The 15338-nt window shown below is 59.1% G+C and overlaps 1 protein-coding gene across 1 annotated transcript in view; it reads right to left on the bottom strand.

The window, feature by feature from the left end:
• The window catches only part of SHANK2 (SH3 and multiple ankyrin repeat domains 2), a 459520-nt gene that overhangs the window by 355126 nt on the left and 89056 nt on the right, over positions 1–15338 (bottom strand). The window contains exons 7-8 of the mRNA XM_046014851.1: positions 6016–6167; positions 4840–5007 (exon numbers count right to left, since the gene is read on the bottom strand). Coding sequence (XP_045870807.1) covers positions 4840–5007; positions 6016–6167 — 320 coding nt within the window. The remainder of the gene's footprint in view (positions 1–4839; positions 5008–6015; positions 6168–15338) is intronic.

Raw genomic sequence — 15338 nt, 5'->3', positions numbered from 1 at the left:
CTGACTCCGACCCCCCCACCCAAGAGGGGGGACTGGGGTATCTGGAAATGGGGCCTTGAAAAGATATTAAGGTAACATGAGGTCACCAGGGTGGCCCTGATCCAGGGTGACCGGGGTCCTTATAGGAAGAGGACATCAGGACACAGATACGCATGGGGGGACGACCCCACAGGGACACAGGGAGAGCACGGCCGTCCACACACGAGGAGAGAGGCCTCGGGAGGACCCGGCCTGCCTGCCCCTGCATCTCAGACTTTAGCCTCCAGGACCAGGGGACAGTTCTTATCTGCTGTGTGAGCCCCATGACTGTGGGATTTCGTCAAAACTGCCCAAACAGACCAATATGATCAGTTCAGACCAACCAGCCTGTACGTTTCAGCCTGAAAGGACACATAAAATGTGTCATGCTATGAATTCCAAAAGGAGAGATGTCTTTGGACATCAGTGACAGCTGCCACTTACCTCACAGAGCCCACTGCTTTTATAACCTGACTTCTGGACCTACGAGGTCTCCTGTAGACTTCACGGGCATTGCTGGGGTACACCACAGGCTCCGACCACTGGGAGAAGGTGGTATGACCACCATCCCGGCCTGGGGTCTTTACCCACCCCCCTCCTGGAGCCTCCTCTCCTCTCAGCCCCAAGAATCAGGGCTGCTTGGAAAGACCAAGGCTCGGTGAGCCTCGATCCCGCTGCCGGCCCCTGGCGAAAGGATGCACTGATTCCTTCTCTGAAGGACTCCTGGCTCATCTGGGCGGGGCATGGCGTACGGATCTGCCGCCCCAGGTCGGTATAGAGTGGGAGCTGGAGGCAGGTGTGCCGGCAAGCTCTGACCCTCCACCTAGCGGCTGGGGACCCCAGACTCTCCGACCCGGGGGGGGGGCTCACCTGTAAAGATGCGGTAACCGTGGCTTCTGCATCCAGGGACAGGCTCAGCCAAGGTTCTGCGGTCCCCACACCGATGGCCGCCGACGGTGCTGTGCCGCGTCCAAGCACCAGGGGCATGCCGTACCCCCCATGTGTGACGGACCCACCCCGCAAGGCCGGGGACACCAGCATCCCTGACCTGAGACAGCACGTGCCTCTCGCGGCAGCCAGGCCTCGATGCTCCACTCCCCACGAAGCCTCCCCCTGCTCTGGCTAGAACTGCCCCTCCCTGAGGAGGCCCCCCCTTCACACCTGTGCTCACGGGAGTCCCAGGCTCCCCTGGACAGGGTGGGCGTCCCAGGGCACTGGGGAGACCCTGGCTTTGAGGAAGCCCGGATTCCACGCCATCTAAAGGCTGAGTCCTTCAGCCAACCGTGTTCAGGCATGTATGACGTGTGGGCTCCCTGCTCGGTGGGGAGTCTGCTTCTCCCTCTACCCCTCACCCCTGCTCGTGATCTCTTGCTCTCAAATAAGTAAAGCAAACCTTAAAAAAAGAAAAGGAGTTCTTGAGGAAATTAGATGAGACCTACAGGAAGGTCTGCGAAGAACACTGGACTGACAACAGGAGGAGGGAACCCCCCCACCCCGAAACACGGTCAGAGGAACTCAGGGAGGGAAGGAGGGCAGGAGGGATCGAGATGTCCCAGAGCTGGTCACACAGCACGGCCTGCGTGAGGGCACGTGGAACCCCAGGGCAGTTCCTCCGCGGAGCAGCTGTCCCCAGACTGGGGGCAGCCCCCTCTCCAGAGCGCTCAGCCTCCCATAACCGAACACAGCCAAACCCGCAGTCCGCAGGCCGTGCCAGGGTGCACGCAGGACGCACAGGAGAGCATGAGCCATCCCCCCCTTCCCCTGATGTTCCCGGGTTGTGGGACTGTGCCCGGGTGTTTGTCATCTTGTGTCTCCCACTTCTCAAATTTCCCACTGCCGCCGGCGTGCTGAGTAGTTAGGGTCACAGTCCCCAGCGAGCTGCCTACAAAAACACGCGCTTCCAGAATCGGCCTGCAGGGGGCGGGCGTCCCCAGGCGCTGCGTGGCAGGAGCAGGATCAGAACAGCCTCCCTTCAGCACCTGGCCCTGGCCTTGGCGGGGAAGTGGACGAAACCACCGCGGGACCCCTGAGCAGGCCTGGCTGCGGGTGTGCAGGACCCCTCCAAGGGCGCGGGGCCAGGTGACTGGGAAGGAGCCATGCCCATGCCAGGGCATGAGGCTGAGGGACAGACCTGAGGCGCAGAACCGCATGCCCCAGAGCTCCACGGTGCTTCTCCCGCTCGCCCTGGCAAAACCGGACTCCTGTTTCCTTCGCCACCAACGTGAGTCCCATCAGAGGCGGCTTCTGCTCACAAGCCGGGAGGTGGTGGCGAGGGAGGGGCAGGGGTGGACTCCGCTGCGGCCTTGAGCAGGTTACCCTCCCCGCCCCACCCCGGGCCCATCACCTGGTCCGAGTCATGGAGGCCAGCAGGCATCCACTGCGGAGGCTCCAGGTGTGAAAGATGGAGCCAATAAGGCCGATCAGGATGGCGGGGGACCAACCGGGTGGTGAGAATCTTGGAGGAGGATGATCTGGTCTGCTGACCTCGGCGTGGCACCTGCCTCCACCCCTCACGGCCAGTCCCCACCGCAGCAGACCAGACAGTGGGGCTGGGGAGGCAGGAACCACCCAGATAATCGAGATCCTCTCGTAGGGAGGGAACCGGCCTCCCAGGACATGGCGGAAAAGAAACCACATGGGGTTCAGGGCATGACCCTGACGGGCGCCACAGGAAGAGGATGCTCAGTCTTGGGACAGCCCCTCCCTCCCCGGCCATGGACTCCAAGCTAAAACTCAGCAGCAGGGGGCTGGGGCCCCAGGATCAAGAGGTCTGGTGGCTTCAGTGCCCACATGCTCAGAAGCCGTGCTCGGGGTCTCAGGCACGGAACCGGCTCACGCCGGGACCAGGAATCCTGGCTGGAGTCCACGTCGTGGGCAGTGATCGCCAGGATCCCCCCAACGCCCAGCACACCAATGCTTCATCTCAGGGCGGCCAGGGGCCAGACCGTCGCAGGCCCCAGACAGGAAAGGGACTCTGGCAGGCATCCTCCGCTGGTGGAGGGTGGGAGGAGGGTGAGCCCAGCTCGGAGAACTCTCCAGAGCTGGGCCGTGATGCTGGGTTCATCTCTAGCAAGCCCGCGTTCCTGTCTTCTGTATTTCTGACACCCTGGCGTCTGGGGCCTTGCTGACGCCTGGACGTGCCCCTCCTAGGGCACGTTACTTCTGACAGCACAGGACTGGCCCAGAGGACAACTCTCAGACGAAAACCAGCCCACACAGAGCTCACCCCCACCTGCCTTCCCGGGCTCTCGCTCTCCGGCCGTGACCTGCCTGCCCCCGCCAGCCCAGGGACAGCCCCGGCGCCCGTGTCCCTGACGTTATCCAGACTAGCCACGCCTCGGCTGGTCCCGTGCCACAAAAATCACAGTGAAGGCTCTTGGCCCCAGGGGGCTGCTGCCTCCCCACCCAGCCCGGGGCATCGCCCATGGCCCCTGTGTCCACCTCCTAGGATCTGTGAGTAACACACCCTCTTTCCAGTGGCCGCCGCCTCCACTGTCCCCGAATCATATTAAAACTACATTTTAAAACAGGGTTTGGGACAGGCCAGGAAACGACCCTGGAAGGACCTGGAAGCACACGGAGGCGCAGCCACGGGGGGCAGAGTGAGAAGGGAGGCCGCAGAGGCTCTCAGCCCTGCCCTCACAGAAGGGCCTTCCCAGGGCCTGAGGGCGCTGCAGGCCCACTGACACCCACTCCAGGGGGGAACGAATGGCGACCCCCAGGGCACTGGTCGCTCCTCACTCCTCCGAGGGTCCCACCGTGGCTGGGGGGCTGGGGGCCGCCTGCAGCTCACCCAGTGGGGCGGAAGCGGTCGCCCTCCAGGCCGCAGGACTGCTGACGGGTCAGGGCGGACCCAGCACGCGGAAGGCCACGCGGGGAGGGCCTGCCTGCACCCCACGGCCACCTGCGACCCCTCGGCGCGGCTGGGCCCCCGCCGACCACAGCGGGTGGGGGCCGACCCCTCCCAGACCAGGGGAGCGCGGGAGGCCACGGTGGCCGGGGAGCGGAAGAGTCACTGCCCACCCGGAGAACAGTTCAGAGCCTCCGCCTGCCCCAGTCCTTCCCCCTCGCCTCCCGGGCCCACTCGCGGTCCACTCGCCCCCGCCACCCTCCTCTGCCCGGTAACCCTGACCAGCCGTGCACCACGGGCTCCCCGGTTGGCTGGCTCACACACGGCTCAGCCAATAGGACGGCAGGAGAGGAGAGAGGCGGGGCACTTCCGGCCCGCAGCCCCGCCCACCGCAGCTGTGCCTGCTTCTGGGACCACAACCAGCTCCCCTGCTGGGGGTGCATTAAGGACGCTTCCCCTGAGCCCGCAGGTGGGTCCTGTTTCTTTATGGGACAGCAGCTGACACTCCCCCGACCCCACCGGTACCAGGTGGGATCAGGGAAACCTGGGTCCTGTGCGTGGAAATCGGGCACCACACTGAGCCACTGGTTTCAGAAATCGGGCACACAGCGGGTCACCTGTGCTCAGAAGCCAGGCATCACCGCGGGTCACCTGTGTGCAGAAAGCACCCAGCGCCAAGCTCTGCTGGCCCCCGAGATGCTGGACGCGCGGTGAGGGCCCAGGTCCCACGAAGGGCACACCCACCCCACAACTCCAAAAGTTTACTACCCTACAGAAATGCAACAGGATGCCTGACTTTCCCATGTCTCCACAAGGTCACAAACGTGTATTTCTAGGTAAATATCCCTGCTTTTAAATGCTGGAGACGAATCCCAGCGTTTCAGAAGCCGCATGGGCAGAACAGAAGGCCGGCGGGGCGGGTGTGAGCTGCGGGGAAGGGTTTGGGAGGCGTGCGTCGGCCGCGCGCGCACCTGGTGAATCTCGTGCCAGCCGTTCTCGTCCCTGCAGCACACGGCGGCGTGCTCGTGGAGCAGCAGCTCGCAGCAGTAGGGGTCCCCGCCCACGATCGCGGTGTGGTACAGCGGTGTGAGGCCGTAGCTGTCTTTGTAATCAGGGGATGCTCCCAGCTCCAAAAGGGTCTGTAAAACAAGAGTGCCGGACCTGGGTCTCACGACCCCTTTTGCAAAGTGCATCAAGAACGAAGTGTGGGGGTCAGGGTCACGCTCCCGCAGGCCGAGGCTGAGCAGGCCCTTGCTGCCGCAGGTTTCCTGGGCCTCCTGGGCCTCCTGGAGTGAAGCAGGCGCCAGCTTCCGGTGGTGAGGTTTCTGGCCTTGAAGGAGGACACGGCGCCTAGGCCAGCAGGATGCGCGTGCATCGCGGGGTCAGGAGATGGTATGCAGACACGTGCCTGGGCACATGGGGACCTGCTGTGCCCTGCTGACCCCCCGTACTGGTGGAGAGCTACAAAGCGAAGGCGGCCTCTGCAGAAAAGGGAAAAGGTGTACTACCCAACCTGAAAACAGCATAAAACCCTCTCAGCGTGCACCCTGAGGGCAGCACAACGGGAACGCTGTCACGAACGCTGGATTTCGAACGGAACCAGCGGACAAGGGGCAGCTGATGGGAACTCGAGAAATCCAGGACTTCTGAGAGCAGCATTGCCTTGGGGATCAGCCCCCAACAGCAGGTTCCCCTCCCTCCCTGCCAGGGCTCTTGGGGGCCCCCCACACGGGGGTCCAGGACAGGTAATACTACTGGCAGAGGGGTCATGGGGAGGATGAGGGGTGAACGCACCCCCGATGGGCTTCCAGAGACCCGGCGAGGGGGTTGCTGGTGGCAGCGAGGCTGGCTCTGGGTTCACAGCCTCCTCCCGGGAAGGTGGGGGAGTACCTTTCAGCGCTGCCCTTCCTGGCCCAAAACACAAGCCTCTGACCAAGCCAGATGGACAGACGACCTTTTATAAACACCAAATTCAAGATTCCCCAGAAGAGAGGGTCGGGGGCCCCCACTGGACATCCAAACACCAGTGGGGACACAATTCAGGGTCAGCTTGGGTGGCCATCATGGGACGGGGACAGGGAGCAGGCATGGATGCCAGGGATCGGACAGGGAGGAGCCCCCCCGGGTGACCGGGCTGCGGTATGTACCTTCAGGGCTACTTGGTTCCTGGCTCGGGCGGCTTTGTGCAGGGCGGTCATCCCGTCTCTGGCACGGAAGTCCAGGTGGGCGCCGCCGTTTCTGAGCGCTTTGATCACCTCCGCAGGCTCGTCCAGCTGAGCGGCTAAGGTCAGCGGGGTCTCTGTGGGATCCAAACACATGCAAGATCAGGACATGCACCGGCCAAGGCACGTGGCTCACGAGGTCAAGTGCAAAGTCTGAGTGAGGTTGAAGAACCAACTCCAGTATGCACGCGGGTAGCATGGCCTCAGCGGGGATGATGGTGGTGACCCTCGGGGTCACGTGCAAATCAAAACGGGGGCAGAGACTGAGTTTCCGCATTGTTGCTTTGTTGGCAGTGGGTCTGAGAAGCCAGCCGTCCTCCCTGCCCTCATCCCAAAGACACAGATTCCCACAACACCAAACATAGGCTTCCCGGCGGGAGCAGTGACCACTAGGGCTGCAGTTAAAGGTCTGAAAGGCAGATGCCCGCCTTTCCGCATCTCAGTGTCACAACGTTTATGGGCATCTTGGAAGACGGCCAGACTCAGGCTGCAGGAACATGGAGGAAGGGAGGTCTGAGTCTGTGCCCCATGGAGGTCAGGGTCTGGGTGGGTGGACCTGAATGGGGTCAGCACAATAAATGACCGGCAGAGGGCTGGGCCAGAAGCCCTGGAGACAGAAGGATAGAGCCCGCCCCCATGGGGACAAGGTTACGAGTTACGAAGGGTCCCATGCCACCCTGGGTCGCCGACTCGGGACCAGTCTGTCGCTGGCCATGATGGGGAGGGCGGAATTGGGTTAAACCACCTTCTCTGCTCATTCTCCCTGCCGTCGCCACTGCCAAGCAAGGCACATGGCCCTGACGTGCTCAATCCGAGAGGCTTGTACCTGTTAGAAGAGTGCTGTGAGCGCCAGCACAAGGCGCGTGTCCCCAGGACCCAGAGACACTCCCGGCTGATGATGAGTCGCTCTGACTTTAAGCGCATTTTGAGAATAGAAGGACTGGGGCATCTGATCTGGGGTTGAAATCCCTTGTGACCTCATGTCGGTCACGTCCCCGGCTGACCTCGCGTCGGTCACGTCCCCGGCTGTCCTCGCGTCGGTCACGTCCCCGGCTGTCCCCGGGAAGGGCGGCCGCACCCTGCGTTCAGCTCTGGCACCCCCGTCTCGCCCTAATCCCCAGCCGTGTTTCCCCACAAACGAGCACTGTGCTGAGGGCTCCCTAAACTCGTCGGGGAATCACCCCGCACCTAAATGTGTCACGGGGGGGGTGCGCGGGTGTCGGGGGTCAAGACGGCGTGGAGCAGGGCGGGAGCCCCACGCGGGGCAGCCGTGCAGAGAGATGCAAACTCGGGGAGAGACCCCCACCCAGTAGAGTGGGGAGAAGGAGCTGTCCGGGCTTCACTGCCTCAGCCCCAGCGGCGTCCCGGCCACAGGTGTGGGACGGCGTCGGCGTGGGCTCGGTCCCTTGGGGGGCAGCGGCAGTGCGTGGAAGGCCCCGTCCTCTGGAGCCACCAGCATGCCCACCTCAAAGCCAAATTTCTCACAGCGACTTGGGGAAGCTGGTCCCTCAGTGTGAGGTCAGCTTAGGCTGACGCACATGGGGGGCGAAGTCAGCCCTCAGAACGGTTAGGATCCTTTCTTTGGCTGTCCGTCCACGGCCAGTGCGAGGGGGACCCAGCTGGAGTCCTGCCTCTGGCTCCAGACCACAGACCCCTTCGGCAGAGCCAGGCCCTAGGACGGTGCTGGGTACCTGAGAGCCGCTGAATAGAGAACGAGGCACCCTGTTAATGGTAGATCTTACATACTTGAGGGGACCTCCAGCCCTCGGACGACACCATGACAAGAGGTGGCTTCCTCCAACAGCCCTGCCCGAACGATGCACTGCAGTCTCGCCACGTTCAGACCTGACCAGGACCCACCCCAGCGAGGCCGGGAGAGCCCCCCAGCTGACACCCCGGTGAGGTCGGGAGAGCCCCCAGCTGACACCCTGGCAAGGCCAGGAGAGCCCCCAGCCGGCACACCCTTCAGGCAGGGCGTCCAGTGAGGCCTGGTATGGGCCTGACGGACCCACCCCCACAAGATGCCATCCCACCTGCCAACGTGTGGCCATCGGGCTTGCACGGTCTGCGTGACGGACGGCCACGTGCCCATGCCACCTGCACCACAGGTCCCTGAAAATGTTCCATTTTGAAGTTACTTCAGTTACAGTCAATGTACTAGAACCTCAAGGCCCCCGCGTCTCTCAGTGGGACCACCCAGTGGGGCAGAAACTGCTCTCCTCAACCCAGACGGTTGTGAACACCTACTACGCTCTCGCCTACACCGGCCCGGCCACCTCAAGAGGCACCAGCAGGAGGGTGTGCAGGGGGGAGAGGTGCGAGGGAGCTGGAGGCACGGCAGAAGGGCACCAGCTGCCGGCTTCCAACCTGTCCAGACTCGGAGGCAAGGGGAGGGCAGGAGCCCCGTGCATTGCAGGCTGCAGTGTGCACCGGGGCCCAGGGTACTCCCGGGAGCATCGAAGTGCCAGACAAAGACCTCGGCAGCCAAGCGTGTGGGTGAGCAGCTCCTCCTGGAGGAACAGGGCCCGGTGGCAGCAAAACCCAGCTCCGCTCCTGGAAGGCTGGATGGCCTGAGCAGGTGCCCCAGACCCTCTGGGTGTGTCCTCCCCCGCGAGGCGAGGGTAAAAGCCCGACCCCCACCTCATGGGGACCTGTGAGGCCGGAATGCACGTGTCCCCCGCTGGATGGTGCCCGCCCCCGGGTGCGCCCTCCGAGACCGCCAGCCGGAGCAGTTCGTCTCGCGAAGAGACAAATCTTACTCTCTTTGTTACAGCCTTCTCCCCATATTTTTACAAGCCTGTGCAAGGACTTCATGGTTTTACACAACGAAAACGGTAATTTCTCAAATGAACCATGAAGCCAATACTTGGTAGCATTCCCACCCCACCACAGCTTGGTCACAGTCACTTGGGACTTTCTCAGCAAGGGACAGTCCCGATGCTCTCAGAACGTGGGACAGAGGAAACAAACATTCCCACACCCACTCAGTGCCGTGTGGCCGCCCCAGGAGGACAGTAAGTACGGTGTCCCCGAGCTTCTGTAAGATGGCGAATAAATAGGTAAGAGATCGCTGGTGAGGGGCTGGGTAGATGCTTAGATAAGCAGATGGATGGACAGACGGCCAGATGAGTGCACGGACGCATGGGTGGGTGGGTGGATGGATGGACGGGATGGGCAGGTCGATGGATGGATGGATGGACAGACAGAGGAACAGATGGGTGGGTGGATGGATGGGTAGATGGACAGGTTGATGGATAACTGGGTGGATGGATGAGTGGGCAGGTAGATATAGGGAAGGAGAGAGGGAGGGAGAAAGGGAGAAGAAGAAAGGGATGGGTGAGTGAAAAGATGGGCAGGAGGGGATGTAGATGAGATCCTACATATGCACAGGCAGGTAAAAGGAGTGAATCAGAAGGTTAGTATTTGGGCTCACAAGCGACAGAGGGCGTACAACCTGTGCATTCAATTATCTTAGTGTTGCTTTCTAATATAAAACTCATTATTAAATTATCCATGGTTGAGAGATCACACACCCCCTTCGCTATGCCCACACGCCTCCTGCAGAATATCCCAAGCAGGAAACACCAGGCTTTGCATCTGGACCCTTTGTGCTCCAGGCTCGGCTCAGCTGTGACGTGGATGGACACCTCGAACCCTACAGGGCCTGTTCCCCTTCTGCGCTGCACTGACCACCCTGTCCCGCCCACAGTGCGGGGCAACAGGGAGTCACGGCTTGGAAAGTGCTTCGTAATGAAAAAGCTCCCAGCAGCGTGAAGAGAACAGATCCACGGAAACAGCCCAGGTAAGACTCGCCGCACCGGCTTGACATGGAGACAGAGCCCTCACAAGACGTAAGAGGCACGACATCCCGGTGGAGTCGGGATTCTGCCTTTACTCACATTCACCTCCCTCTCCTAAAGTGACCCGTTTTAGGAAAACGCGTCTCTCTAAAACGGGACTCGCCCCTTCTGCGTCAGACAGACGTTTTGCCATCCAAAATGCGACCCTGGGGATGATAACCAGGAAACACTCCTGACCAGGAGTTTCCAGAAAAAGCCATGTGCAGCTGTGTTTGCTAACCCTCTAGGGGAGAAGCGGCCTCCCACTAGAATGTTCCAAAAGTCCACACAAGGGGGATGTCTCCTTTTCAGGGGACACCCGAGACGTGGAAGCAAAGCCAGAGAAGTGGCACTACGCACCTGCCTGTCCTCGGCCCCTCTCTCCTCTGGGTCAGCAGAAATCTGACATGTCCCCAGATGCACAGTCTTGACAGCGAGAAGCCGCCTTATAGCACCAATGTGGGCTCATCTCCATCTCTGTGACAAATCCAGGGGCCTGAGGCCACACCTCAAAGTTCCCAAGGACCAGAGAGGACACGGAGGGATTCCCTCCTCGTCACCTGGACCTGTGGTTCTCAGATGTGGGCATGAGTTAAGAACCCTCCAAAGAGTTCGTTAATACAAAGAACGTGGACCTGCACCTCTGACGGGCTGGTGGTCCCAGGACGTGCTTGGCGGGAGAACGCGGGTTCACAAACCTGACTGCACAGTGACACCAGCTTGGTCCTGCACCCGGATATTGCTTTAATCGGTGTGGCTGTGAGCCCAAGATTAGGACTGGTAAAACCTCCTTGCGTGGTTTTCAACATAGGAACCACTGCTCTGAACACCTGGGAACTCCAGTGAGTTCCATGGACACAGCCTAGGAGCTGATTAGACATGCAAAATCTCAGGGTGCCTGGCAGGAGCTCAGTCGGTGAAGCATCTGCCTTGGGCTCAGGTCATGATCCTGGGGTCCTGGGATCAAGTCCCACATCAGGCTCCCTGCTCAGCGGGAAGCCTGCTTCTCCCTCTGCGCCCCAACTTGTGTGCTCTCTCTCTCTCTTATGCTCACTCTCTCAAATAAGTAAATAAAATCTTAAAAAAAAAAAAAAAGAGGGATGCCTGGGTGGCTCAGTTGGTTAAGCCTCTGCCCTTGGGTCAGGTCATGATCCCAAGGTCCTGGGATCGAGTCCCACATTGGTCTCCTCGCTCGACGGGGCACGTGCTTCTCTCTTTCTCTTCCTCTGCCTGCCTCTCTGGCTGCTTGTGCTCTCTCCCTCTGTGTCAAATAAATAAATAAAATCTTTTAAAAAAGAAGAAAAAGAAATGTAAAATCTCATTAAAAGGAAAGGAAAGGAAGGAAAAAATAAAAAAATCTCTGGCCCCAGTCCAGATCTTCAGAACCAGAACTGACATTTTAGCAAGATTCCCAGGTCACAGACATCAAGTCTGCACAGGCCTGCAGCACCATTCTCCCACCTGGTCAGGCATTTGTTGAGTAAACAAGCAAACCCAGAAAAATGGTGCTTTCCCTCACGCGGGTTCACCCCTTTATTTACAAATTACACGTGACCGTGGGGAAAGTCATCATCTGCTTAACAAATAGTCTGGGACAGCTGGATTTCCAGTGGGAGTCCTATGTCATGCCAGATGCACGCCACTCAGAATGGCTCACAAATGGAAGAGCTACAGCTCTGAAATTGTGGGAAGGACCACAGGAGTGAATCTTTGTAACCCTGAGGTGGGCATGACTTTTATTTTAATTGAAAAAAAAATGGGATACTGAAAGCACAAACCACAAAAGAAAGAAGAAACACACAGGACTTTATAAAATTAAAGACTTTTGTGCATCAAAGGACAGCACCAAGGAGGTAAAAAGATGACCCACAGACTGCAAGAAGGTATTTGCAACCACATATCTGATTAGGGATTTGTATCCAGAATATATAAAGAACTTCCACCGCTCAACAAGAGCACGCAACCCAATCGAAATGGGGGCAAAGGATCCGGATAGACACTTCTTCGAAGATATGCAAATGGTCAGTAAGCACGGGGAAAGATGCTTGGCATCATGGGTCATCAGGGAAATGCAAATAAAACCACGGGGACATGGGACGTCTACTACAACAGCTGTAATGAACGAGACAGCTGGTGGAGCATCAGCAAGGCTACGGGGACTGGAACCTCCCACGCACCGTGGCTGGGATGCCAGGGGGTGCAGCCACATTGGAAACCAATACGGCAGCTTCTCAAAAGATTCCACACAGAGCTACCCCACAGCCCAGTGGTCTCCTGGGTCCGTGCATGAGATGGATAAAAACGCGTCCACACACTCCACACAAGAGTGTCCATGGCAGCCGAGAAGTGTGAATGATCCCAGCGACCCCAAATGATGAGTGGGCAAACAAAAAAGTGGCCCATCCAATGGAATGTCACTTGGGACCTCGTAGTGTGCAACTCTGTCTCCCGCAGAGACAGGAAGCAGACGTCCAGGGGCCAGGGAGTGCGTGCAGCGTGACCACACACAAGCACGAGGTCTCCTGCCTCGGTGTCCTAAAGGCAGCGGTGATGGTGCGACTCTGAGCATATATTTAAAAACCACTGAACTGTACACTTCTGATGGCTAAATCCAGTGGCACATGAAATGTATCTCGATAAAGACTTTCAAAACACAAAGACCGAATTACACTAAAGTTATATCTTAATAATGTTCTTAATACAAAAAATTATCCACACCTTACGGTACGAACATATTGAATGTATTACACAATAGACACAGACGAATGTTCTTAGAAGGGAGACAAGGTTTGGGGTTTCTGCCCGGCGGACCACCGGCATGTCCTCCGTGTGATAAAAGGGCTGGCGTGTCCTCCAGGTTAAGGGACTATTCACGCATCCTGGGATTGAACGAGACAAACAGATGGTAGAGAGTGGCCTCCAGGCCTCTCACTATCGGTGGGGAGGTGATGGCGTAGCCAGGGAAGGGGAGGCACTGGTCCGTGTGGTCGTGGATCAGATTGGAGACCTCGGTGCGCGCTCATGTTGACTGAATACAGATACAGGTGGTTACACGCAGAAGCATTCGTAGACACGCACACATTCACGCGTACACACACACATGCACACGCATGCATACACACACAGGTTGTCGCGCCAGGAGCAAGTGCCATCCAGCGGCAATGAGCACACACAGCACCCAGATTCTGGTTCCTATGACCATTCTCCATCCACTCTCCTGGATGGCTGGCGGGCTCCGGGTCTGGGCAGGAAATGCACAGGATGAGCCTGGGGCGTGTTCTAGGACCAGAGAGTAAGCAAGGGGCCAAAAACTAAGGACCCACATTGATGGGGTCTGTCCAAGGTCCTCGGGAGCCGGCTGAAAGAGCTCCCAGGGCGCAGAGCTAGAACACTGGGTCCTGACCTAGATGATGAATTCAACACCCAGCGGTCCACACTGATAGGGATAACCGAGGGTGAATGAATGAATGCGGGAGAAAGGACACACCTGCGTGCGGAATTCTGTCACATGTGTGGACACTCTGTCCTCAAGGATGGGGCATGTAACTCCCCATGCGTTAGCTGTGGGCTGTGCTGAGTGGCTTCCTTCCAAAGAGGACAATCCGTAAAGGGGAAGAGAGAGGGAGCGTACAGCTGAGACCTGCTGGGTGAGCAGGGCCAGCATCACGGGGACGAGTCTCGTGCAGAGCACGAGCCTGGATGTGACAGGAAAGGGTCCTTCACCCTGGGGGCCTCCTCCCAAACCCACAGCCCAGTCTGACCATGATGCACACACCAGACAACCCCGACAAGGGGGATGTTCCACAAAATGCCCAACTGGCTCCCAAAACGGCCGAGGTCAGCAAAACCAAGGAGAGCCCTAGAAATCGTCACAATGAAGCGCGTCCCATGCAACAAGATGGCTATGTGCCATGAGGCTCCTGGGGCAGAAAAGGGACATTGACATTAACCAACTGGGGACGGGGAATGAACCAGGAAGAAAGCACGTACTTTGGTTAACAGCAACCTATCCAGATTGGCTTGTTGATTATAAAATGCATCCTACTCTGGTAAGACAGGAGCAGGGCAGATGGGCTACGGCACAGCTGGAACATTCTGGAATATCCTCATAACTCTGTAAACCTCACGCTGCTCTGACAGAGTCGCTGCCCTGTGTAGGCAATGAAGGGACCGCCCCAAGGCTCATGCTGCAGGTGACGGTTTGATGGGACGAGGCTGCTGCTGACCCGTCCCCAGCCGGCCCTCTGAGGAGACGCTCCTCAGGGCCTCTGCTCATGACCGTGTGTGCACATCGTGACACGGGTCGCTGTGAGAAGCACCAGACTGACCTCCTCTCCCCCTGGCCAGCAGCCCTGGCAGATGTCTCAATGCCAAGGGCCCCTCCTGCGGGCGCCCGTTCCTGTGCCCACCCCAATCCCTTGCTTGCCTGACAGGGGTCCACCCTCCCTGGCCCCATGCACCTTAGGAGTCACCTACGACCCTTGCTGAAACATGACCCTGAACTAACTGGATGTTCCACCTGAGCTCCTGTTTCCAGACGGGTCTCTTGGGACCAGGAAGCGCATCTGACGCCCAGGGCACCCAGACCCCCGGCCCGCAGGTGGCACAGTCTTCCCGCGGACTTCCGGGTGCCTCCCACCCTCTGCATGCTGACATTTACGAGGTTCCAGAATGACGTCTGCTCGGGCTGCCCCCCTCTGGTTTACCCAATGCAATGATTTCTGGAGAATTTCATTCCGGGGTTTGCGCAGGGGCTACGGGAGCCGGGCTGCGGGGACACGTGGCGGGGCCGGGCACCTCTCGGCACAGGTGACAAACAGGAGCCTGACCAGGGGACAAGCTGTCACCGCCCTGGAAACTAACCTCGCAGCTGGCTCTCCCGGGTGCAGTCCGGTCCCATCGCAGGTGCCCGGCGAAATGCACCCCGCCCACGAGAATTCCACTGCTTACTCCCCCATACGTTTCAGGAGTTGAAAGATGGTTCCCGGCTTTAATACCCGGCAGCTGTCGTGCCCGGGCTTCCTGCAGGCTCGGGAGAGCGGCAGGACATAAAAGCACTACGCTAAGTTTTGCTCAGATTAGTACTTTGGTTTCCCTCCTCGGGGCTCAGAACACCACGTGCCTTGTCGCAGAGGTTCCAACCAAAGCAGGAGATGCACCCAGGACCCTGGTGGGCGAGGCTTTATGTCTTCATAGGACTGTTGCCGTGACTCAGGAACATTTCCGCTAGACGAGGCCCCCGATGGTTGGCTGTAATCCCAGCTACTGTCCTCATGAGCAGGTCACTGCATGGAGATTTCGTCCTTTCCTGTGCATCTCTCCAGCCAGAGGGGGGCTTCCCCAACCTCCGGCCCCCGCGTGCAGCCCGGAAGCGTCCAAGAACTACACGCGGCCCATGTCCGAACATGA

Source organism: Meles meles, chromosome 8, assembly GCF_922984935.1.
Source record: "Meles meles chromosome 8, mMelMel3.1 paternal haplotype, whole genome shotgun sequence".
Classification (NCBI taxonomy): domain Eukaryota; kingdom Metazoa; phylum Chordata; class Mammalia; order Carnivora; family Mustelidae; genus Meles; species Meles meles.
Note: the sequence above shows the minus strand (reverse complement) of the source record. Positions and strands in the feature narration are given on the sequence as shown.